This window comes from Phragmites australis, chromosome 11 (assembly GCF_958298935.1).
Source record: "Phragmites australis chromosome 11, lpPhrAust1.1, whole genome shotgun sequence".
NCBI classification, from domain to species: domain Eukaryota; kingdom Viridiplantae; phylum Streptophyta; class Magnoliopsida; order Poales; family Poaceae; genus Phragmites; species Phragmites australis.
In genome coordinates, this window is record NC_084931.1 from 24,832,810 (window position 1) to 24,858,073 (window position 25,264).

General features: G+C 47.0%; 4 protein-coding genes across 11 annotated transcripts; 3 read left to right on the forward strand and 1 right to left on the reverse strand.

Annotated features, from left to right (window-relative positions):
* On the forward strand, positions 1-1,589 carry LOC133885003 (peroxidase 2-like). Its single transcript, XM_062324630.1, has 4 exons — positions 1-410; positions 497-691; positions 771-933; positions 1,051-1,589. The coding sequence occupies exons 1-4, from the start codon at positions 159-161 to the stop codon at positions 1,404-1,406; spliced, it is 966 nt and encodes a 321-aa protein (XP_062180614.1). The 5' UTR covers positions 1-158; the 3' UTR covers positions 1,407-1,589.
* A 914-nt stretch (positions 1,590-2,503) lies between these two features.
* LOC133884085 (uncharacterized) lies at positions 2,504-3,141 on the forward strand. Its single transcript, XM_062323467.1, has one exon. It carries the CDS (start codon positions 2,680-2,682, stop codon positions 3,139-3,141), a length of 462 nt encoding a protein of 153 aa, XP_062179451.1. The 5' UTR covers positions 2,504-2,679.
* A 1,771-nt stretch (positions 3,142-4,912) lies between these two features.
* LOC133884885 (uncharacterized) lies at positions 4,913-7,784 on the forward strand. Of its 7 annotated transcripts, none has more exons than XM_062324471.1 (3): positions 4,913-5,219; positions 6,382-6,719; positions 6,808-7,784. In XM_062324471.1, the coding sequence occupies exons 2-3, from the start codon at positions 6,467-6,469 to the stop codon at positions 7,632-7,634; spliced, it is 1,080 nt and encodes a 359-aa protein (XP_062180455.1). In that variant the 5' UTR covers positions 4,913-5,219; positions 6,382-6,466; the 3' UTR covers positions 7,635-7,784. The 7 variants fall into 7 exon arrangements, with proteins under 7 accessions (XP_062180455.1, XP_062180454.1, XP_062180457.1 ...); XM_062324470.1 differs by having other exon boundaries at positions 6,393-6,719; XM_062324473.1 differs by having other exon boundaries at positions 4,913-5,096; positions 6,393-6,719.
* A 12,864-nt stretch (positions 7,785-20,648) lies between these two features.
* LOC133885381 (probable beta-1,3-galactosyltransferase 8) lies at positions 20,649-24,120 on the reverse strand. Of its 2 annotated transcripts, XM_062325092.1 has the most exons (7): positions 24,109-24,120; positions 22,256-22,465; positions 22,117-22,181; positions 21,463-21,996; positions 21,207-21,332; positions 20,975-21,084; positions 20,649-20,797 (listed from the first exon to the last, which is right to left on the reverse strand). In XM_062325092.1, the coding sequence occupies exons 1-7, from the start codon at positions 24,118-24,120 to the stop codon at positions 20,649-20,651; spliced, it is 1,206 nt and encodes a 401-aa protein (XP_062181076.1). The 2 variants fall into 2 exon arrangements, with proteins under 2 accessions (XP_062181076.1, XP_062181077.1); XM_062325093.1 differs by lacking the exon at positions 24,109-24,120 and having other exon boundaries at positions 22,117-22,204; positions 22,258-22,390.
* Between the last annotated feature and the right edge of the window lie 1,144 nt (positions 24,121-25,264).

A 25,264-nucleotide genomic window follows, 5' to 3' on the forward strand; every position in this document is an offset into this window, starting at 1 on the left:
TTCCCCTCGCATCCATTGCTGCAATCTCCATCTGCAACAAATCAGCGAGCAGCCAAGCACCACCACGCGCTGCTAGCTACTACTCAGCTAGTACCTACACTGCCAAGCAGCCTCTTCACTGATCACGTAGCACTCAAGAATCGTACACGTACACGCGCATGGCCAATTCCTCGTGCTCCTCTTCTCTGGGGCTGCTGCTCGCCACGCACTGCGCCCTCTTGCTGGCTTTGGTGGGAGCTGCTCATGGCCACCCTCCTCTCGCCGGCTCGGCGCTGAGCTCCTTGTTCTACGACGAGTCGTGCCCCAGCGCCTACGACATCGTCCGGCGCGTCATCCAGGACGCGCGGGTATCCGACCCCCGCATCCCGGCCAGCCTCATCCGCCTCCACTTCCACGACTGCTTCGTCAACGTGAGCACCGATGCCTCTGTCCTGGCTGATCAATCAATACGTATCCGCATTGCATCATCTGACATGCATGTCAATATGCGTTTCAGGGCTGCGACGGCTCGCTTCTGCTGGACGACGACCTCCCGGCGATTCAGAGCGAGAAGAACGTGCCCGCCAATGACAACTCGGCGCGCGGCTTCCCGGTGGTTGACGACATCAAAAGTGCGCTGGAGGACGCGTGCCCCGGCATCGTCTCCTGCGCGGACATCCTCGCCCTCGCAGCCGAGATCTCCGTTGAACTCGTAAGCAATCGACTCGATCTTGTTGCATTGAGCGACCTCAAGCTTCTCAATACTGACGGAATCATGGAACTGCGCGTAGGCCGGAGGTCCCCGCTGGAGGGTGCTGCTCGGCCGGCGAGACGGCACGACGACCAACATCGAGAGCGCCAACAACCTCCCGAGCTTCTCCGACCCCCTGGACAAGCTCCAGGAGAAATTTAGAAACTTCAACCTCGACGACACTGACCTCGTCGCCCTACAGGGTAACATACACCTACTAACTTAATACATTTCAGGAAATATAATTTGTATACAATTCAAACCTCGAAAATTCTTTATATTGCGTGCACACTGATTTCAACAACAAATTTCTGTTTCAGGAGCGCACACGTTCGGTAAAGTGCAGTGTCAATTCACGCGAGAGAACTGCTCGGCTGGGCAGCCTGAGGGTGCACTAGAGAACCTGGACCAGGTCACACCCAACGTGTTTGACAACAAGTATTACGGCAACCTCTTGCACGGCCGCGCCCAGCTCCCGTCCGACCAGGTCATGCTGTCTGACCCCTCTGCGCCTACGACGACTGCTCCCATTATTCAGCGCTTCGCAAGCAACCAACAGGATTTCTTCAAGAATTTCGCGATGTCCATGATTAAGATGGGGAACATCAGTCCGCTGACAGGGAGGGATGGAGAGATCAGGAAGAACTGCCGAAGGGTCAATAGCAATGGCTATTGAAGACTCCCATTCAATTTGATTTTGATCTTCAATATGATTTGATTGATTCCTTTTTAACCAATTGTGGTGTTGTGTAAATCATTCTTTTCATTTCATTTTTGATTATTTGTAACTGTAAGATGTTCCCTTTTCGATCCCTTATCCGGAAGCAAATGTGTAAATGTTTTGAGACCACTGCCTCAACTATATGGATTTGGATCTAAATCATCCTATCTAAACATGCCATGATATACCATATATCCTAAAATGGGTTTACATGCCGTTCCACCGCTGCGATTTATTTATTTATTTTAGAACCACTTAAACTAAAATTTTGATAATAACACCCTCAGAACTAAAATTTTAAAAACAAACTCTTTGCCATGTCATAGTGTGTGGCGGAGCTCCTTCTTGGCACATCATGGACCATGGTGGCTGGCACGACAGTATTGTCTTGTAAAGGACTGGCAGGCAATTTGTCATGTTATGTTTTTTTTTTCTAAGGCATACCAGTGCTATCTTGCCACGACATTTACAGCGGCATGGTAAAAAAGATTCATTTTGTAAAAAAAAAAAAAATCTATGGTTCTGATTTTAAATTTTAGTTTGAAAATATTTTAAAAATTAGAAGAAAAAAACTGCATCTTCTCAGGACATGTCATCCTCACTTCTAGATAAGTTTTTAATTATTGCCATGTGAGTACTGACTGCGCCAGTGCCTGGAGTCAAAGACACTACGAACAGAGAATTATTTGAAAACCCCTAGCATCATGTGATCAGCAGCTAAAAAACGGCGAGGATTGACGATCACTGTACTCTCTCACACTAAAATAGAGCAAATCTGTTCCAGCTTCCAACAGACATCTCTGCAATCCACAAATAATAAGCTGAGGGAGCACACTGCTCGCTCCCGTCTCTCGTAGAATCCACCCATATTTAACTCCCGCCACCGTCCACTGATTACCGACATAATTAACCAACCCCATGAACTGAAACGAAACAAGTTAAACTCGATTAACCATGCTACTTGACATAAATTAGGCAATAAATCCATCTCCAGGATGTGTATAGGTTCATGGTGATGTGCATTGCATCGGAGGACAAGAGCAGAATAAAAATTTGTGGGCAAATCTTGGATGCTTCCACAGGGTGCTCACCTACTCAATTGTCCATGATCGTGTCCCGCTGAGCACGCGAGTTTCACTCAACAGCTCCATTTGCAAACCTACAAATCGGAGCAACTCCCAAGCTAGCCAGCCATAACCCGGACCCAACCGAGAAGGAGAGCTGCGAGATGGATGGCTACTGCAACCTCGCCTCGTCCCCTCCAACGGCGAACGGCGCCAGGGCGAGGCCGTCGCTGGAGCTGACCAACACCAAGGAGACCAAGGCGTGGGAAGGGCTGGCCATCGGGGCTGTGACGCTGGCCAGGACCTTCTCCACCGGCTCCCACCGGTTCTGCAGGTCCGGCAGCCAGAGGAGCAGGAGCGGCGGCCTGCCGAGCGCGCTGAGGAGGGCCTTCTCCATGCGGCGGCACCCGGCGGGCCCCAGCGCCGGGGACGGGTACTGGAGGATCCACGACATGGATGGGGACATCGATTGCAATGCTGTCGAGGAGCATGGCGAGGAGGAGGCGGAAGAGAAGGAGGAGCGGGAAGAAGGGGCACCGGCTGCGGCAGAGGCGGAGGCCAAGGGTGGGAGGAAGAAGAAGATGGGTGGCATGTTGAAGGCGTGCAAGAAGCTTTTCTGGTTGTAAATAGTGCTCTGCTGCTGCTGTAATGGGACCGGATTATGCAATGTTGAGTGTTTGTGTGTCAATGCTGGCGAGGTGATTGCGTAGTTCGTGCAGTCATCGTTTGGTTTTTGTCGTTGATTCTGTAATCGGAGGGAAGAAAACCAGATGATCATACGGTATTTCCGCATTGTGTTGATGAGGCTGCGGACGACTGCGCGTGCTCAACTGTCAGCAAGAAGCTTAGATCTCGACGAGGTGGTCTAGATCAAACGCGCTCCTGGGACTTCGTGCACAATCTCTGTGTCGGGTGGGACCTTGGGCCCACGGCTGTTGGGTTGTCGCTCGCACATTCGCGTCGCAGGGTGAAAATAAAACCGGAGATTTTTTCCAAAAAAGAATAAACTCCGAGAAGACAGAGTCTAACCTGGGCTTTCGTTCGTTTGTCAGGGCCCAACCTCGAGACAACTTTTGGGCTGAGCATCTCTTAGGCTTGGCAGCCCAAGTTTAATCCGACCAACACGTGACCATGTTCCATTTTTTGGGACACATGCAAGGCTCAGCCAATCCAAACGTAACTGAATATTTTGCTACCATGAACGCCTTTGCTCGACGTGATCATTTTACTCACTCCATCAATTGCGTTATGATTTCCATTTTTTGGTTCAGAATTGAACCCGGCGCCGAAGCATCAAAGCATTTTTCTTTTTGTGGAGATGCTATGTTCAGCGGCAGATCTTCGGAGGGACAAGAGGGCTCAAGCCCCTCTACCGGCTGTCACTCGTATAGCCTTCCAACCCCACTCCCCTCTTCTAAATTTTTTGCAAGAGAAGGAGAAGAAAGAGATGAGGTGGAAGAAGAGGAGAAAGAAGATCAACCCCTTATAATTTCGATGTGTTGTAACTGGCTACATTGCTACTACATCACCCACCGGCACTGTCTTGTACATTATTCCCACCATTTGAGCTTTTCAGTCAGGACTCGATTCGCTACCAGCAAAGCATCACGAATAACCCATTTGTATAACTCGCGTATGATCACGTGTTTTAAGGCCTTTGATTTACTGTCGAGTCTCTGCAATGGTAATTTGAACTCTCCGATTGAGTTGTAAAGGAGTTGTACACAACATGTTCTTGGTTATGCCGTCTTTAATTGGTTTAACATGTTGTGTGATTTTTGATACCTAATAGGTGGACACCTGAGCATTAAAAAAAATCACTTTGATATCATGTAAATGCACGCTACTTTCGATATATTAGGTGCAAATCACTTGATTCCATATAAATGTACGCTATTTTCGAAAGATTCGGTATTCAGTGTTGTGCGGTAGGCAGCGCGTAAAACCCACACCAAGGAGGCCAAGCCACGACACACAAACCATAAAAGCCACTACGGCCATCCAGCGAGCAAATGCCCAGAGCATCAATTTTTCTATTCCCTTTCTTCTTTTCTTTAGGACTGCCAGGGCATCGTTGACGACGGCAATCAAGAAAGCGGACCGGCGGACTGGCGGCCGGAGAGGAGTCACCGTCAAGTGCCATGAAACGAAAGGCCGTTGACAACTTCGCCAGACGCCGGTGCCGACTGGCGACTACACGCCCGCGCTTGAAGGCACTTCACAGCCGGCAGAGCCCAGCCAGCCTGCTCGGGACGATGACGAAGGCGTCAGCGCCCTGTTCCACAGGACGTAGACACGATCAAACCTTAGCGCCGCGGAGTCCAAGCGTGCCGCAGAAATATCAAAAGCTCTATAAAATGGACCCATCCACGAGGCGGTACATCGTACACATAACACTTCGCCGAGAGAAATCGAGACCGGAACCAATCGACGCGGGATACGTCGCGCCCGGTGCCGTTCCGCCAAAGAGAGACCCGCGCGGCGGGCACGCGTTCGCACCAGTTCGGCGGGACGGCAACGGCTGACCGGCCCCGCGGGAGCGTCAGAGAGCCGTAGCACGCGACGCGACGGAACCGCCCAGGTGAGCCGCGAATATTCCCACTCCCACCACCCGACGAACTGCGGTCGGGCACCTTATCGTACAACCGCCTCGAGGGCGCGAGGGGACGCAGGCGGCGAGCGAGTTCCTCCGCGGAAGACGAAGGTGGGAGGAGGTCACAGTATTTATCAGAATTATTTATTTATATTATGATTCGTAGTAAGTGGATAGTTGAAAAAATATAAAGTAAATAAGAGAATAAGGGAATTAACTAATGATAGAGATAAATAAATTGTGGTTGTATTTCCGGACGGAAGCTAGCGGCCCACGCCCGCAAACGCCACACCTCCACCCCACCCCACCCCTGAGAATAGGCGAGCGGTTCCTCGAATCCAAGAGCCCCGCTCCGTCCGTCCTAAATCCGGCCACGCCCGCCGGGGAGGGAAGACGACGATTGACGATTGATCAGTCCTCCCTTCCCTCCCGAATGGAAGATTGATCAATCCCGGACGAATAAACTACTAGTAGGTTTCTTAGGGGTCACCTTCCTCTCCCCCCCCCCCACCCCCACCCTCGTTTGTTGCTTAGCTAGACTCGATCTGAGTTGGTTCCAGAGGAATAAATCTCCTCCCCGGTTGGTTGGATTAATCCTCCCTTTCGTTCCTTCTGGTGAGTCCAGTTCAGTTTCTTTTCTTCCCGATTCGTTTTTACCTCTCGCCGATCCGACGACGCGTTTGTCTGACTCGATTTTTGTTGTGGCACTTTTGATTTTGGAGTATTTTACATCATCGTCGGCCCAGCGGTTTCTTGAGTCCCATCTGGTAACAGGTTTAGTGGCGTTCTCTGACTCCTTGCTCCAGAGAAAAATGCTACTTTTTTTTTGTTGGGTTATTCTCGTGGTCTCGGGAAGGATAATGGCAGTAGAGATAGGATGAGAGACAGGCCAATAACATTCAAGGATGGCATCTCATGTCCTGTCCCTAACTAATGAGCGCGATTGATTGTTTCGCCAGCCTAGAGGGCGTTTTCATGTCTGCACGCTTGATGCTGAAGTGGTAGTTGCTTCCGGAATCCTTTTTCTTAGTCCTAGAGAGAGATTGCTTCTTTGACCATTCGAGTGTTCATCTTGCATTGCTTGTTTAGGCCATTTGCTCCCAATACATGGGTTCATATTGTAGAACCTTTCCTCCTACTTGGGTGTGATTAGTCATCAAACTAAAAAAAATGGCATCTTTTTGGTGTTCTTGTGTGGTGCACAATTGCAAGCATGTTGCTCTTACAATTCCTCTCGAGGTCAATTTGTGCAAGTTGACAAAACGTGCTGTAGTTCTTCCGCAGGTCTCTGTCACTCGGAAATTCTCTGCGTATTCTGCTTCTGCTTGCCTCGGAGTTAGATTAGCCAAAGCCGGGTCATGGCTGAGATGGAAGACGGGATGGCAGTGACGAGGACGACGACAATGGAGTCCGAGGGCGCGACGACAGACGAGGACGTGCATCTTTCGCCGACCTGCGTCTGTCGCGGCGGCGGTGGTGGAGGCGGAGGCCGCATCAAGATCCTCTGTAGCTTCGGCGGCCGCATCATGCCCCGCCGGTCCGACGGCGTGCTCAAGTACGTCGGCGGCGAGACCCGCGTCCTCGCCGTGCCCCGCTCCATCCCCTTCTGCGGTACGCGTCCTGCCTTCTCGATCTGTGTGTGGTTATTGATGCTTTAGTAACGTCGCGCTCAGATCTTTAGTCGTTCACCTGTGAGCAGAGATGAAGAAGAAGGTGGAGGAGATGTTCAAGACGGAGGTGTCGGTCATCAAGTACCAGCTGCTCTCCCTCGCCGAGGAACTCGACGTGCTCGTCTCCGTCACCTGCGACGACGACCTGGTCCACATGCTGGACGAGTACGACCGCCTCGAGGCCAAGCGGTCGCCGACTGCGTCGCCGCGCTTCCGCGTCTACATCTTCGCGCCGCAGCCCGCCGCGCCCCTCCCGTTGGCCGCCGCCCCCGTGCCTTCCTCTTCCCGCTACGCCGGGTACTCGCGCTACCACCCGCACCACCACCACCACCACTTCCAGCCGGAGCGCTACGTGGCCACCGTGCCCGGCACGCCAAACCGGAGCCCGCCGTACCCCGCCCAGCCGCACGGCGCCGTCTCGGCGGGCAACTCCCCGCGCGCCAACACCGTAGGCGCCGAGCAGCCCCCCATCTTCGGGCTAGGGATGCAGCGCGTGCGGAGCTCACCGAATCTCGGCAGCCTGGACGCAGCGCTGCAGCACTTGAATCCACACGTGGCGGACATCGGCGGCTGCGGCGGCTGCTTAGCAGGAGGATACATGAGCGGCTCACCAAGGCTCGCCGGCGCCGGTCCCCTCTCCTTGCAGAGCAACTACCACAACTACCAGCACCAGTACCCGCCGGCGCCGCTGCCAGTGCCGCACCACGCGGCGCGCGGCTACGTCCGGGTGGGCAACTACCTCGCGCCGATGGCGCCGGCACCCCGATCATCGGATCGGCCGGTCACGAGGGGCGGGCCGCCGCCGCCGCACAGCGAGATGCACACGCCGAAGAAGACCACGTTGGTATGGGACTGACGCGGCCGTCCGTACGCCGGTGGGAGCCTGATGGTGTAGAGATTTTGCAGCAGTTGCTGAGGAGCAGTGAGGTACGAGCGATACGAGTGCTTGAGATGTAAGCAGATGGTCCGATGGACGGATGGATGCACGCGGCCCTGTTTTTGCTGTTGCGATTGTGTCCACGGCTCCACGCTGAGTATGTGCGTCTCTCACTTCTCAATGTTCTCATGTTCACCGCCGGCCGAAGCAGTGAAGCGCGGATTGTTAGGAACTCGTGACTCGTCAGAGCCCGCTGCAGACCTTGGAGCATCTTCAGCAGCTTTCTCAGAATATCTCCTATTTCTCTTCTATAGGAGTTTTTCTTAAAAAATATTCTCTTATATCTCTTTACTCTAGTAGATTTTTTAGATCTCATTTTCTACATCTCACTCTTCTTTATTTTATTAATATCTTATAAAAAGATAGTCCGCATGTTAGTAAAGTACGTGGCTGGGTAGAGGATAAAAGAAATATCTTATATTTAGGGACGGAAAGGCTGGTTTAGGGAATACCTAAAAATAAAGGGTAAATTAGAGGAGCTGCTAGAGAGTTTTTTTAATCAAATTCACTATATTTAGCTATATAAAATGAGTTAGGAGAGCTGCTGTAGATTCTCTTAGTTATAGCCTTCTAGGTGACAGTCATGTATCCTGCTGATCTAGTTAGGTTTTTAGAAACGACAGGTTGAGAAACCGACAATGGCGTTTGTTGCGGCTGTAGGAAGGTGTGGTCTCGTGGAGGGTCAAGGCGATCGGGTAATATATTGTATCTATTATCTTACTAATTAGCCAATAAAAAAAGCATTCTAGTTTATTCTAAGGTCTAAAATTTATCATATTAATCAGAGAAAAGAAAGCAAAATGTTTCTATACATATTTATAAATTATCCACCATTGCCATTTACTTCTGTGCTACCCAACTCTGTCGTTGCCGATCTAATTCTCACATTTCCTCACAATAAAAATCCAATTCACACGTGGATGAGAAGAAGAAACTTGACGGGAGAATCAACGAGAAGTGGACAGCGCCAGACCAGAACTAGGCGCAGGGGTTCGAGGTCTCGACGTGAACCAGACCGGCTTTGAAAAGGTCTGCCCGGAGGTCGTCACGTGCGTCGACAGCCAAGCCATGGAGGCTAACCGGAGTACTGTTGCTGAGGTGGTTCCACTTGTCAACTGATTATTGTTCGACCACTGGACTCTCGGTTGTTCCAATTCCCAAGTGATTGATTAGTCTCTCAGCAATCGATCTCCCTTCCCTGGACACGATCTCAGATAAACCGATCACAGTGTTAACTAATTATGTTAAATCCTGTTTGTTTTAGTGGGGCTGCAATTAGATCCCGTGTAATCGGATAACATCGCAATACAAATTCCATTCTGCTTAAAATTGGGCGTAATCAGAATTTGTTACCTCTCCCTCGTCATTTCATTTCCACCACCCGCTCGCAATTCCTCTACATTTCTCTGCTTGCCGGTGGCTGCCTCGCCACCCTCCCCTTACGTGTAGTGGCAATGGCCTCCGCCTACACGCCCGGCGGAGCCAAGAAGTTCGCGCTTGGCGGTACGGAGACCCTTGCGCCGGGTGACTCGGAGATTCTCAGCATTGGCCCCCAAGTTCGGCTGCACACGCTCCCTCACCCTCACCAAGCGGGACGCCATCAAGCCATTTCAAGATGAGGAGCTAGGCTCTGGTGCGCGTCTTTGTCGCCCTCAGCGTTAGCGGAGGTGGCACGGCCCATCTCGTTGAAGCGGTTCATCCAGGGACTAGTCAATTTTCTCTTTCCCTTCCGAGCTTGCATGTACTATGTGGCAATTGATATGAAATCCTCGTCGATTTCTTGCTTTTGGTTCGAGAAAGTTTGCTCCTTTGCGCCAAATTGATGGGAATTAGCAGGGTTTTTTTCCTTCTTCCAGGATTTTGGGTTGCTTTTACATTATTGTACTGTTAGCTCATGCTCAATCTGCTACCGTTACCGAGAGCAACCAAAGTAACCAAGTATTTAGCGCAAACTGTTTGCGTTAACACTGATTTTCCATTCCCTCTACGTTTGAGTTTGCTTAGTCCAACCAAACATTACCTCAGTCTCTCCTGTTTAGCGGCAGCCGGACAATAGATGGCAGAGCATCAACCTACAGCAACGGCGTTCATCCCGATCGAGCAAGGCTCTGGGTTTGGGAACCCAGGTGCAAGACGCTGCAGCAGTCAGACGAGGGGCAAGGCGCGGCAGCGCCATATACATGAGATGGCAGAGCCACAGCCTACAGTAGCGGCGTTCAAGCAGACCGAGCATGCACCGCACTGGTTTTGGGCATACGGATTCAGGACGCGATAACAGGCGGACGAGGGGCAAGGCGTGATGCCCTGCACGGCAAACGGCAGAGCAGCAACGTGCAATAGCGTCGTTCGTGTAGACCAAGCAAACGCCATGCAATTTTAGGCACACAAATTAGCCCCCCTGCCCAGGCCTGCTGCTGGGTAGCGTGGCCTGATACAACCGACCCGGCCTGAAAAATCCCAATATGGCTCGGTCTAACCAGTTACATGTGATTTCTTGCTTGTATGAGTTTAGCTAGTATGAATCATATGTGTAGGTTGAGTGGATTCATATTTATTAAAAAAAAGTATTTGTTTGGTTGTATATGTTTGGACAGTCTAAGCTGAGTTTCTGTTTGATTTGCTGAATATGAGGTCGTATGAGCGAATGCAAGAGTTGAAATTAGTATTGGTTGTTCGTATAAAAATGATTTTGTGATGCTGATAAGTAGGTCTACCTGTACAAGTGGATACATGAGCCTGCATCCATCAAGCTAGCCTACAGATGGAAGCTTGAATCGAGCTTTCCTCCTGAATCAGGCTGTAGGCGTACATTTTTATACGCCCAGTCAGGCTGAAACAATATATGTGAACAACCAAACATACATATTTATGAGATTCTACGTATCTGCCGAACTAGCGTATATCTGTGTGGCTAACCAATCACACCTTTAGGGGTGAAAATAGGACGGATATTTTCTGCTCGCCCGACTGACCGAAGGCTTGCGAAGCAAATATGAGATGCAATATTAGATATCTAACATTATCTGTGTTCGAGAGGAAAATAGGATACAAGATAACTGGTATCCGTGTGAAATATTTTAATGTTAAGTGTCACATGAAATTCTATTATAATTTCACTTAAAAATATGATAATATATAGGTAGATTGTCACATATCCGTAGACAAATAATATTGAATGCTCTTATTTTCATATCTCAGCGATCACTCTCTGTGTGCTCACTTTGATTGCACCTATATTATTTAATGTGCTTTGTAGGGACTCAAATGAAGTGAAAAATTTTCATCTATCCGACTAACCAAAATCTTACATCACTATCCGCTCTGACTCCGATTTCGAGAAAAATTTGTAGGATATGATATAGGATGAAGAAATAATTATTCGGGACTATCCGTGTCCGACTCGACTCCGAGAAAAAAATATGGGATAGGATACATGATGAGCTATATCCGTTTGTATCCGATCCGATTACACCCCTACAACCAATGCACACGACCAGGCTCGGGCTTAACTTCTCAGTCCGCAGATATTTTCGAACTAAGCTTGAGCTTCAAAAATAGACTCAAAGCCTAGAAAATACTAAGAAACCCACAAAGAGCCTGAGCCCCGATAAAAAAAATTATTTTTGGGTTGGGCTCGGGTTTGTCATTTTTTCATCAAGCTTTTCAAAGCCTTGCCTGACCTGACCTTTGAACACATATAACATAAATTCACATTGTGGTATCAAGCAGACAAGAGTCGAGGGTAGGGTTGAATAACGAGCTAGCTCGGCTTGTTTGGCTCGTTTAGACAACAAGCTGGCTCGGCTTGGCTCGTTAACATAACGAGTAAAAATGCCAACTCGACTCGACTCATTTGGCTGACGGATGACTATTGGTGATGTGAACAGAGGTTTGTGATGACACCGAGAAGCCGAGGTGGATGGGGATCTGGGTGGTCGATGACATGTACATCGTGGATGGGGGACTGATGATTGCTATAGATGGAGGATAGTGTTGCTGATTCACCGCTCACCGAGTCATTAGCAGCTGGCGGCTCGACGCTTGGGCCTCGCAACCCTCACGTCCATGCCTCGAGTAGTCGAGCCCTCATCCTTCGAGCAACGGTTGCGACGGCTGCGGGAGAATAGAAATGGGATGCTACGTTAGGGTTCTTAGAAGTGGGATGGGCTACTAGGCTGCATAATGTTATATGGGCTGCCTCTTAGCTCGTTTGGCTTGTGAGCTGCTCGCGAGCTAGCTAGTTATCTAAATGAGGTAAAACTCTGACTTAGCTCGTTAGATTTTGGAATGAGTCGAGCCAAGATAAACATGTGCTAAACCAGCTCACAAGCTTTGAGATTTTTATCCAACCCTAATCAAGATGCAAGACGTGACGCCCTCGACAATAGATGCAGGAGAAGCTCCTGCAATAGCGTCGTTCATCCAAACCGAGCAAGTGTATAGCTGGTTCTAGGTACTTAGACTGAGGTCATGGCATACAGACGGACGAAAGGCAAGGCGTAACACCCAGGACAGTAGATGGCGGAGAAACAACTTTTTTCTTTTTCTATTTTTTAAGTCTTAACACTGGATATAAGCTGTAGTATACACACTATACCATACACACGCACACTAAGACACACGAAGCTATGTGGAAGAATATCCAGTGAACCCCTTGTGAGACACTTAGATCTAATCCCATGGATCGAACTAGACAATACGTCGAACTGGGACCGGGTAGAGCAAAACCATATCCAACTCGAAACCTGACAGTCTCAACCTAATCTGAGCTCGAAATAACAAACGGTTGGATATTGGGATCCAAGCCCGCATCCGTCGAGTTTCAAGTGCCCGTCAGGTCAAGGAGCTCGCTGACTGGAGCGGGGAGGCCAGGCCGGGCGACGGCCGGTTAGCTTGGCGTTCGAGAGGCCGTGTTAGGCGGGGAGGCTAGTAGACCACGCGGGGTGGGGGTCAGGTGTGTGTTTGATGGCACAAGTTAGTTAGGCTAACTTGACTGTTTGAGTTGATATGATCCTCTATGCATATGAATGATTTAAGTGATATGTAGCCATTCACTGGTAAAACTGAAAATCCAATCTTTACTCGATCCATTTTGATACCTAACCCACTAAACCTGTAGATAAAAATCTAAACTTAAAGCGGGACCCGTCAAATACAAAACTCGCAGATATCCAGATCATAGGTCCAATTACCATCCTAAATCGAACCCCGATAGATGAAGTGCACAACTGCAACGCTACCACCGCGTTCTCGGCAGAGCAACAACTTGCCGCAGCGGCATTCATCAAAAATCCAAACCGAGCGATGCACTGCGCCGGACAACAGATGTCAGAGCCAAGACCTGTAACAGCGACCAGGACGCGCAAGGCCAAGGTGGGGCCGTGGGGTCATGGGCATGGCAAGAAGATGAAGTATGATGCTTATCGTTCTGCCAGCATGAGATTACATTCTATATTACCAAAATTAACTGTAGCCATTACGTTTCAGTGAAATTATAGTTTATATAGCAACACGATAGTATATCTAGCTGTACAATTATGCGGACCACCACACTAATTTATTAGTAATTGGGAAGTCTCATCCTTCCCTCACAAAATCTAAAATTACTACGTTAATTAAAGAAAAAATAAAACAAAATGTATCTATACATCTATACTTTTGTACTCCTATAAAATGTATAATTTATGACAAATCTAATCAATTTTTACTGTCCATCCAAATTGATCAAACGGTCACAGTGCAAAGTTGAGTATTGTTTTCCTTCTAAAAATATATTTAATCTCTCATTATTTGTCTTGTACATCTAAATATCCAATATTTACATTCATACATTCCAAAAAGACATTCAATTTTTTGTTATTTGCCTTCCATATCTAGACATTCAATATTTATCTTTCATACATTCACTGTCAGATTTCTCCAGAGGTTGCGCCATCTCTCACACTCGCTTGCAACACCAACTTTTTGGAGAGGGTGTGCCGCTGCCCGCACATTACCTCTATCGCCGTCTATCACGGAGGTCACCTTTGTCGCGCTATCTTTACACCAATTTATTATGAAAGAATTATTTTCATCCCTTCACAAATTGGTCAACTTCTTAATCCTCCTAACAACTTTGCTATGGACGGGCAAATGTGGATGATACGGTTTCCTCCACCCTACTATCCAGTTATTTGTCATTCTTCTCCCTCCTAAAATTACATGATCATATTGTAAATTTCGTGTATACAAATATCTCTTATGTTATACTATTTTTTACTTCCTCAGATTGCTATATCTTAAATTGATTCCACATCTCTAAAACACATGTGCAGTTACAAGTGTTTATAAATTACCCACCAATACTACTACAGAAAAAATAAATCCATAATAACCCTATATTTGTTTCTCTATTACCCACATCAAGCATTCTCCTTGGCTCTAAGGAAAAGAAATTACCATATTATTCAAAGAAAAAATAAAGCAAAATGTTGTCATACATGTTTATAAATTACCCACCAATACCATTACAGAAAAAATAAATCCAAAATACCCCTATATATTTTTCTGTTACCTATTTCTATCATTATTAAAAAATAAAGTCAAATGTCAAAAAAGAAAAAGCAAATGGCACGCCTAAAAATAGAAAATAAAGCACACGGCAAAAAAGGGGAAAAAACAAACGGGCACACCAGAAAGAAACGCACGTCTAAAAAGGAAAAAAAAACACACGGCAAAGAGAAAAGGAAAAACCAAACGACACACACAAAAAAGCCTATCAATGCTTTTATCACGTGTCGCGACGTGCTTTGGTCATAGCTATTGATCCCGATTCCCAACATGCTTCTGTGGTAGCCCATCGATCCCAAGTCTCCACGTGAGGAGGCATAGAAAAATTCGATTCCCGGCGGCAATGGCTCAACTCTAAGCACTGAAGATCCTGACGGCATCATGGATGAGAATGAGCTCTTCAGTGACTATGGATGGTGAGAAGGGAGGCTCACTTTACCAACCGTGGATGAGGAGAAAGCCGAGCATGGCTGCATGAGGCGAGGCCATCATGGATAGAAGCATGGATAGCGATGTGGGCATTGAAGATGAGGACGAGCTCATGCGGTACAAGGATTGCCAGAATTGCTACCAATTGTAGGAATCCCGTTTGTAATTGCAACGTGAGAAGATCTAGTACTACGTACAGAACACATAGCGAGAAGGGGAAAAAACGGCAGCTAAGAGCAGAGGAATATATTGTTGGTTGCTAAATTCGATGATCTTGAGCCCTTATAGGCTAGCAATGGTGGACGTGGTGGCGCCAACAAGCCTAGCAGCGGTGCATCGGAGGAAGAGCTAGCACAAGCAAACCGCGACCATGGTGATGCTCAAGCAAGCTATTAAAAGAGAATGACTTGAGTTGCTGGCCAGCTTGACTGATTAACGACAGAGACAACAAGCAACAGCGAAATTAGAAAGTGGTGGTTGTCTAGCTACGCAAATGCGCAGCCCACTCTGCTAGTTAGTATACTCAAGCATAATAAAGGTCAAACGAGAATATTTTTTAACCTTTTTTTAATTTAATATTTTAATATTAATCCGTCCTTGCAGATTCTAAAAACAGGGGTTAGAATCTGCAATTTCAGTTTTAATGGGTTAATATTAAAATATTAGAAAAAGGTTAAAAAAAATTACCGTGCTACCGGTGCATATTAGCCGCTCGATTTAGATCCAAAGGTACACAGGCTGATGTTGACCACAAATTATAAATATTTTGCCAAAAAGTCATTCACAATGTTCATTTTCTTTGGCAGTCCACTTTCTTCGGTTCTTCCCAATCTTCTCTTCCGCAGATCACACCACACGCATGAAATCCAAAACCTCGAGGTGTACAGTGGCGGTGCGATGGAACGGTGGAGGTGCACAACACTGCCATCAACGAGAGGAGAGATCGAAATTGAAAAAATATAAATCAAGAACAACATTTGGTGGTTAAGTGCATGTTTATTTCGATTTCGGATAATGACTTTGAGTTTTTACAATTTGAAATTAAGATAAATAGATGTTTTTTCTATAGTTTTTTACAATCCGTTTATTATATTATGGAAATTTAAAAAAACTACTTTCTCTTAATTTTTCATAAATCGTGAAAATCCACTTACTAAATTGTCAATCAATTTTTTTAAATACATAATATAAAATTTTAATCTATTTTTTTACAATTTACAAACTATAAACTGTTTTTTAAATTCTCAGCTAACTCCGTGGCCCAGCAGGACTTTTCCTGGAACGCGCATGTGTGCAGGTCAGTGCTACACAGATCTTCGTGCTGTTGTGCAACTTCCGTTGGGTTTAGCCATTTCCTGTTCAGCACTGGTTATGGAGCTCATGATAGTTCACGTGGCATGCATGATTGCTGCCCGTTGCCAAATCTGCTTCCTGCCCATAGCTGATTCTCGAACTTTTTAAAAAATTATAAAAATAATAGCTAAATTTAAAAAATTGTAAGAATAGATATTTGTTGGTACGTGAAATATCGATACGAGACCTGTTGGTATTTCGCATGCCGATATCCTACGTGGCATTGGGCTTGAAGGCCTGTCGGCGTATGAAATGCCAACAGGTCGTGAGCCAAGCTAAAGGGTGTGCTATATAGTATGTTCGTACAGCGTACCAGTCTGTCGTCATTTCGCTTGTCGATAGGTGACACGTCATAACTTGTCGACACGCGGGACGCCAAAAAATTAAGAACATAAATCCCATATGAATCTCCTGTCTCCCGCTATTGGAGATCCTATTTGCGAAGAACCCTTGCCTTTTGTTTAGCTTGAGACTCAATCATCGTGGCTCTAGTATGAATCTAAGGTTTTAATTGAACTGATTCATAGGATCGCAACTAGATAATTTCTATTAGAAAACCACTATAAATAAAAAATAGGGACGGGAAAAGTCAAGAGACCTCTACAGAACCAAATATCATAGATTGTTCATGTCGTGAAAAGGTGTCACATTAGGGCTGTCAGTATTTCGTATGCCGACAGACCTTTAATATCAGTCTGATCGTCTATTCCTCTTATGTTCCTCGTCTTCCACGCGTGCGGTCGAGCAGAGAGTAGCGACGATGGGCAAGAGTGGCGGCGACGGGTAAGAGCGGAGCGACAAGCGAGGCCAGGCTTCAACGGGCAGCGACGCGCGACAGCCTCGACTGGCGGGGAGCAACCCGATGGCAGTGATGAAGATCTTGCATTTTTTTAATAAATAATAGTAAATAGTCAGAATAGGGTAGGAAAAATTAGTATACAATATTTAGAATAGAGTAGGAAAATTCTAGAATATAGTAGAAAAATTAGGATAGAAAATTTAGAATATAGTAGATCTAGTTTGGAAGTTTGCGATAGTTAGAAAAGTTAGTATAGTTGTGTAGAAAATTTAGTATAGTTTGAAAGTTTAGGTTAGAATAGTTTAAGGTAGTTCAACAATGTAGAATATTTAGAAAAGTTTGAATATTTAGACAATTTAGTATTAGAAATACTTAGAAAAATAGTAGGAAAATAGCTAGAGAAATGTCAAGTAGAGTAGATAATTTAGGAGAAATAAGGATATGAAATTTAGAGTAGAGTAGGTATGGTTCGGAAATTAGCTATATATATATAGAAAATATAGTACAGTTAGTTAGGAAATGTAGAGTAGTTGGAAAAGTTCAAATATTTCGGTAATGTTGAGTTAAAATGTAGCATAGTATAGTTAAAATGTAGTATAGTATAGTTAGTTAGGAAATGTAGAGTATATTTGATGATTATGTAGAATACAAGTGATGAGGTTGAATAGAATTTGTGGTCATAACTGTTGTATGTTGATTACAACTATTTAACCAGATAGAGTATAGTATGGTTGTTAAATCAGGACTGTCGATCCTAGTTGGGTTCAGGGTTTTTTTATGGTCCTAGATATGTTATGCATTGTGACAATATGATAGATCTAAGTAACTTTTAGTATGTGGACACATAATTGCACATTTCGGGAGAGATTCAGCAGTCCCAAGTGTTAGGTTGGCTGTATAATCTGTTGCAACTCAGTTTGGCACATCTGCGGTTGACGACGAAGGTTTTGATTCCTAGACATCGAGAAATCGGCTGGCAGCGAGAGCTCTTGGAGGTTACATGTTCAAAGCAATGATAACAATTCGTGTCATTGGGGTTGAGACGGGGGTTTTTCCACTGTATCATTATAGAAGCGAGCGATGTTGGGTCCACAAAAGCTGGACCTAGCACCGTAGAAGTTTTTGGTGAAAATATTATCCATAAGAAAGTGCAGGAGAGTGTGGTTCCAGAGGTACCCTTGCAGACTAGTGCGCCAATTGAGATACAGAGTGCAAGAGAAGAACGTAACGATGGGGAAGAAAATTAGGCCACGACGCATGCTGATCAGGGAGAGCAGGGCGAGGCATTAGTGGATCAGATGGAGACAGATAACAATGAGTTCCGCACATTTGTAGACTTAGGTGCAGGGAAGAATGGTCGAATTTTGTTTGGAGAAGTTGACGGTGAACGATAGACACGAGTCAATATGGTAGGATGATTCCTTCGTGATGACCAAAGTCCAGATGTTTCATGACAAAGTCCATCTGTAGCATACAGTGAAGAGATGGTATTTCTCTGAGGCGAGGGAGTTCAAGGTGGTAATATCTAATCTTCGGACATACGACGTCAAATGTTTAGCTGAAGGATTCACTTGGCGAGTTCATGGATTCTTGCCAAAGTGTGACACAATATGGTTAGCATCTATTATTGAGCCACATACTTACAACTTGAGCCGACCTCTACACGCGAGTAGAAACATGAGCACTGATTATGTTGCAAATGTGATGTACTTAGACATTGTGAAGAAGACTAGTATGTCTACTTTTGGAGTTATGCATGCTATCAACACCAAACCCACCCAAAAAATATTGAGGGATTTTCATCCCCAGGAAGTCGAACTGCTGATGTGGTTCTATGGCGACCCTTATAGGCTTTGCGAGTCTTAGGATACCTCTTACACATATGGCCTACACTTCTTTATATGTACCAACTACCAGTACGACAAGCCTCGATATGGATCATACGAGTATCCACCGGTATAGCGATATATATCACTCATGTGGGTCTTTTCATATGATTTCATGTACTCTATTACTAATCTCCCCTCTTGTTTCTTTTGTCTAGTCTCATCTACCTATCTGCGACTTCATGCAATGGCTCGATATGGAGCAAAATGAGCACCAGAAGCGGTGGGTAGACATAGAGATGCAGTGAAGGAGAGAATCTTACGAACGTCACGAGTACGAACGACATCAGGATGAACTACTAATGAAGCGGTAGAAGGAGGAGTGCATCAGGAACGCCACGAAGGAGCGTGCCGCGGCTCAAGCACGCGAAGAAGAGAGGGAAAGGAAGTGAGAGAGTGCCCGCCGCACTAAGACGAAGGGTCCTGATGCACTAAGAAAAGACAAATATCCTAGATACACTCAGTTGAGAGTATCTATTGTAATCCGATCTATTTTCATTCCCTAAGTTAGGTTAGTCTTTAGGTGTACCGTATATGTCAATATTTGTTGTCGTCATTTCTTTATGGTTATAGTCCATTCACGCACTGACGATAAACCCTATGTCCAATGTAATGTTTACCAACATATGTAACCTCTATACCGGGTACTATGATAATTATACTTCACAATTACTATTGTTCAAAAATTTAGATTTTGTATTCTCCAAACGCTACTTCATTAAAAAAAATTACTCACATAATTTTACATCAACTAAATAAAGAAATATCGATAAAATTACATAGAATAAATATTAGGAAAAAATGAATCATTCCGTGATGCCGTTTGGTCAACTCTTTAAACAACAAACATTTTTGACCGTTCAACAATAGCGCGCATCATTGCCTCAAACTACGTGTAGCTTTAGTTGCTATTTTTTTTAAAAAAGTTTAATTTCTTTTATAGGGTGCACATTGAGTTCTAGCTATACCTTATTAAATATATATATTCTCCTAATTATTAATAAAATAGAGAATGAAATAAAAAATAGGGGAAGGGGGACGGTCGTGCCTTTGATTTTGTTTAAGGGCTGAGCCAGTACGCGAGCCTAGGAATGGAGCGTTTCATTAAATACACGATATTCTTCTAATTATTAATAAAAATCAATTAAAAGAGATAGTTGTCGGTCTGTCGGTATTCCATTTGCTGACGGGCCTGTTAGCTAGCCGCTACCGTGACACCCTTATCAGTGTCCATCCGGATGAATGTCGGCACGTGGAATGCTGACAAACCTTTAATCCGCATTCCGATTGCCGACAGGTCCCTAGGTATAATTTCACATAAACTGTTGGCACACGAATACCGATAGTCCCTTATCGATATTCTGTATGCGGATATGTACCTATTCTTATCATTTTTTGAATTTAACTATTGTTTTTGAAATTTTCCAATAAAATAATTTTTTTTAAAAAAAAATCGCTGATTCTCTCCCCCTGAGATTCCAAATTTCCTACGACTCGATGTAAAATGTGCTGCAGATATCAAGATCGATCGTGCAGGTATATCAACACAAAGTTCCTCTGAAAATACGACGAACCACCATTTATTCGTAGCGGTACACTATATTGAGTGTTGACCGATGTACTCTTGCTGTGACATTGAGCTAAAAAGGGTCATTTAAGCTAGCAAAAGAATAGTTAAAAAGGGAAATCCTCCAACTCCCTTCCAATTCTGCAAAGCCAAACAGCACGACCGCAAGCACATTGGGCTGCAACCTCCAACAGCACTAGTTTGCAGCCAGCACATGCGAATGCAGGTCGCCAGGTACGCGCGCGCGTGTATCTCAGTTCCCAAGTCCCAGAAAGATTTAGATCGAAATGAACCAAAACCTTCAAAAAAGCTGGCGCCGATCGTGGTTTCGGTGGATCATCAGATCAGAATCAGATGGCGGAGCTCCAGACGGCGCCGTCGCCCTCGCCGCAGGCGCTGTGGATGGCCCTCATCCTGTCAACCGACTTGCAGATGCCGCTGCACGACCAGTCGAAGGACGCCGCGCACACGTTCCCGGCCTGCTTCTTCCACTCGCAGTCTACAGAGCAGAGCAAGAAAGAGCAAAAACATGTAAGCAACAGCATTTAGCCATCCGTTCGTCACATGGCGGCTCAAGTAGCTGCTCCAGCTGCGCACGAATATCTTTTTTTTTTTTGGCTTCCCCCAACGGTGCTCGATACAGGACGCGGCTAGCGTGTGGTGGTCAGGTCAGTACCTGGCGGCGTGGCGCAGCAGAGGCTGCGGTCGTCGACGTGCTCGACCTCCAGCCCGAGGAGCCACGCGCCGAGCGACACGTCCTCGTTCGCAAACCTGTGAAGGATCGGCCTGCGTTGTTTTCGCCGCGCGTACGCACACATGGTCAGCGTCAGTCACCCTCGGCGTGCATGCGCGCGCGAACGGAGCCATGGAAGCTAACATATGCGATGGAGACACGCATGCATGCTTACTTGTTTATGGAGATGTAGGAGGCGAGGTCCCTGGAGACGGCGTAGATCTGGCCCGTGGCGTGGCGGAAGTACTTGTTGCCCTCGTCCCCGAACTTCCAGTACTCCGGCTCGTGGTACTTCACGCCCCTGCAGCCATGCACGGTGACCATTCAGTACAAAGAAATGTAATGTAAATAGAAATTCTGGTGCTGTTACAACTCACGGCCTGGCCCAAGTCCTAGCACTAGTTACATGATGGAGGAGAGCAACGATTTACTTCTGTGACAGAACTGGGCCGGACTTCATGCAGCCAACGTAGACCCTGGGCCTCGTCCTGTACTTGGCGAGCCTGTTCGTCAGCATCCCCAGGTTGACGTGGACGTCGTCGTCGACCTTGACGTACAATTCGGCGTCCCAGGTGGCGACGGCGGTCGCGAAGTAGGTCCTGGTCTTGGTCGACAGCTCGTGGTAGCCCTCCACGTGGTCGAGGCGCAGGAAGTCAGCCGTCGCCGCCTCCTCCACGTCGATGGCGCGGTCCAGCGCGCCGCCCGGCGTCGCGCTGTGCCCGATCACGAACCGGATCACGATCCCCTTCTCCTTCTCCAGCCGCCGCAGCTTCTCCCCTCGGGGCACCCAGGTGTCGCGGAGCGAGTCCCGCCGCTTCTTGCTGCTGAAGGCCGTGTTGATGCCGATCACCACGAACGCCTTCGGGAGGCCCCTGGACGGCACGGCCATGCCCAGGCCGCCGTTCCGCTTGGCTCGCTCCACGGCCAGCTCCATCTCCAGCGACGACACAGACTTGTCCAGGGACCTGTACATGCATGTGTGACGCACGTAAGCTCAGTCTTCAGAACTCATGCATGAACGTTCCAAGTTAACAAAAACACTTTGGGGCATGTATTCTACAGCATAGGGAGTTGGGACTACTCACTGGATGGCCAAATGAGTTCTTGACACCTCCTTCATAATATCATTCGGATTACTCTCTTCCATCTTCTGAAAGGAATAAATAAGTATTGCTTAAAACGGGTGTTCAATGAAAGTTTTTCATTGCAGGCGTGCTTACTTACACGCCTTTGGTCGCAGTCGTCTGCAAAAACAGAGATCCTGGAGCCGTGCCCGGAAGGGGTGCTCGACGGCGGCGTCAGCAGCGTCATCCGGCCGCTGAACAGCAGCCCCACGAAGAAGCTAGTCGCGCAAAGCATCACGGCGGCCTTCCCCGACATCGGTCTCGCCCGCGGCGCCTTCTTCTCCGGCTGCGGCTGCCTCTCCGTCAGCGCCTTCAGTGTACACGAACAATTCAGGTTCACCTCAGGAAAAGAAATCGCAAAGAAATGCGCGAACTTTTAGGTTAACCCTAGCTGCAAATTACAAACCATCGTTGCAGCGATGTTTGCAGGTGCTTGACACAGCTCTAATCTCCGGTGGCTTTGTTCATGAACACGCGGCGAATCTGAGACTTCTGAGCACCTGCTGGAACCGAGGGGGGCGACGGGGCAGGGAAATGCAGGGCTCGGATCATCGCGCGTGGAACACGCCGGCTATCTGTCATCCGATCCCTTCACGGCGAGGAGGTTCAGTTTGCGAGGCCCTTTGCGTGAGGATGCTCATGCTGTCAGTGTGGGCTTAGCTGTGATGGCACGAATAAGGCAGCAGACCGCAGGCATTGCTGATGATACCCTGAAGAAAGGATCACTGTCTGGGGGGCGGAGAAGCAGGCAGCAAAAATGTCGTGATTCGTCTCGCCGGGTGTGCCGTATGCTTCTCGCCGGAGTGGCGTGCTAACCGCTCGCTTGAGCTGACGGAGATAGTTTTGCAAGCATTTGCATTGCCGCAGATACCTCTGGAATGGAGGCAACCTTCTGCAATCGCTGCTTATCGAAGGAAAACGTAAAACAGATACGGAATGGACTCAATTCATGCATTTGACCTAGCCATCCCCGAATGACCCGACCCAACCCATCTGCTCAAACTATCCTAAGCCAGCACGTATTCCACAAGCCAAAATAGGCGAGCGAGACAACCCATCCCCCTACTTAGAGGTGGGACTTGGGCTAGACCGAATTAGGGCAACCCATGGCATGACGATTTGGCACGACCCATGACACGACACACAAGAAAAATTGGGCCAGGCTAGCACGACACGGACACGCGAGCGGTGCCATGCCTAGGGTCTTGGCACGATGGACGGCACGGCCCGGCTCGGCACGAATGGACCCGATTCTCGCAGAATTGTTGGTTGGTGATTGGAACGTACTGCCATCGACGATGGGTCAAGCTAATACAAGTGCCCGACAATCGGCACTCTTATGAGAATGCTCTAGCATGTATAAGCCTCTGAGCGTCGGATCATCCGGCGTGTATAAACTGCCGGGGAAAATGCTCCAGCGTGTATAAATGCCTCAACGCCGAACCATCCTGTGTGTATAATTTTCCTGAGATTTGCCCAATTGAATCCAATCTTTATCCCACTTCGATATCTTCTTCATATATTGCAACTATAAGATCTACTAAAATATATACTTGACAAACATATTAGTCCCATTAACTATATCATCATTAATCATCAAAATCACATACATACCCTAAAAGGATCATATTCGCTATAGTGGCCATCAGGGTGTCACTGCTGAAGCAGCGCACTACCATGATGGCGATGCGACCTGGGCGACCAGCACGAGCGTCAAGGTTAGGAGCTCCGAGTTGACATTGGCTGGGACATCCAGTTGTGGTGGCGGTGGATCGGAGGTGCTCACGTTCAGGCTGAAGGTGAATGGCGTGAAGCCATGGGTAGGGAAGAAGTCAAGGCACGCGGAGGCGACCTCAGGTTGATGACGCCACGTGTTAGTTGTGGCCGAAGTGGTGCTAGGGCCAGCAACATGCACGTTGACCCAAAGACGACGAAGCAGGCGAGGACCATGACAATCGTGACCATGGAGGAAGGGGTGGCCATGATGACCACGAACCGTGGCCCTAGGGAGCATGGTGGTGATGACGACCTTGGGCAAAATGAAGACCACAACGACACCTGAAGTAATGGTTCAGGCGGTGATGACAGTCTTGGCACAGAACACGAAGGAGGGCAATCGCCAAAGCCATCAATATTCAAATTCGCCATGACGCTCACATGAGATCAATGAAGGCTTTCGTGCCTCTTGTTCTTCTTTACATTCACTCAGTGCAGAGCCTGCTGATTACTTGTTTAAACTAAATTGAATATAAAGACAGAGATACAAAAATGGATTCAACAGATTATTCTCATTACTAGATGTATGTATTTATGCACGATGAATAGTTATATTAATGCAGTTCGAAAGACATCCCTCCTAAATGAATATACATTGCCCAACAGGCATGCATAACCACCGGACAGTTGCCTGACAGTTTCCGGCGTTGTTCACTTTGGTTCGTAACAGTCTCCAGGCAACTTTGATGCCATGCAAGAACTGTTCGATTCTGGAGGCCAGCACAAAGGTTCAAATGAACTGGCCTTTCAAAGTTCTGCCAGTTCTAGTCTTACAGCCACTTGCCTTTGCACCGTAATATTATCGAAATACATTTCTGATGTCAAGCATATCCCAAATGCAGGCGAACAGTTACGCCGTATAATGGAACCGAGAAGCATGGTTATGGCATCGAATGGTGCAACTTTGTCTTTCTTGAATCCCGATTGATCCGTCTCTTCAGAGACGGCTCAGACATTTTTGTACCAATTATTCAATCATTACAAACTCTTAATAACCTGCATCTTGAAGCTCCAAAGGGATACACTAGCATTCCCTTTCAGAAGTATCAACCTAGTATCATTGCTTCCTCCAATACCTGCATGTACACGAGCTCACAGGCAAGGAGCTTCCAAATACAACCTGATGAGCAATGAGCAGCAACTGACCCATCTTGATGAATAACAGGGTCAGCTGATTAGCGACTTTTCAACAGATGCATTACCATCGGAACAATGCAAAATCTGAATTCAAAAGTGAGGTGAGAATTCCAGCAGAGACAACTTCCAGGCTACCGAACTTGGAAGTGATAACTAATAAAATTGCAATTTGCAACAACTGGAACAAAAGCAGCCA

Bases quoted from the DNA above. Each gene is read 5' to 3' on its own strand.
- LOC133884085 (XM_062323467.1), top strand. From the start codon at position 2,680: ATGGATGGCTACTGCAACCTCGCCTCGTCCCCTCCAACGGCGAACGGC.
- LOC133884885 (XM_062324471.1), top strand. From the start codon at position 6,467: ATGGCTGAGATGGAAGACGGGATGGCAGTGACGAGGACGACGACAATG. The intron at 6,720-6,807 runs GTACGCGTCCTG...ACCTGTGAGCAG, and splicing joins CCGCTCCATCCCCTTCTGCG to AGATGAAGAAGAAGGTGGAG.
- LOC133885381 (XM_062325092.1), bottom strand. The intron at 21,997-22,116 runs GTGAGTAGTCCC...ATGCATGTACAG, and splicing joins AGAACTCATTTGGCCATCCA to GTCCCTGGACAAGTCTGTGT. The intron at 20,798-20,974 runs GTACTGACCTGA...TCTGCTCTGTAG, and splicing joins CTGCTGCGCCACGCCGCCAG to ACTGCGAGTGGAAGAAGCAG.
- LOC133885003 (XM_062324630.1), top strand. From the start codon at position 159: ATGGCCAATTCCTCGTGCTCCTCTTCTCTGGGGCTGCTGCTCGCCACG. The intron at 692-770 runs GTAAGCAATCGA...AACTGCGCGTAG, and splicing joins CCGAGATCTCCGTTGAACTC to GCCGGAGGTCCCCGCTGGAG. The intron at 934-1,050 runs GTAACATACACC...TTTCTGTTTCAG, and splicing joins TGACCTCGTCGCCCTACAGG to GAGCGCACACGTTCGGTAAA.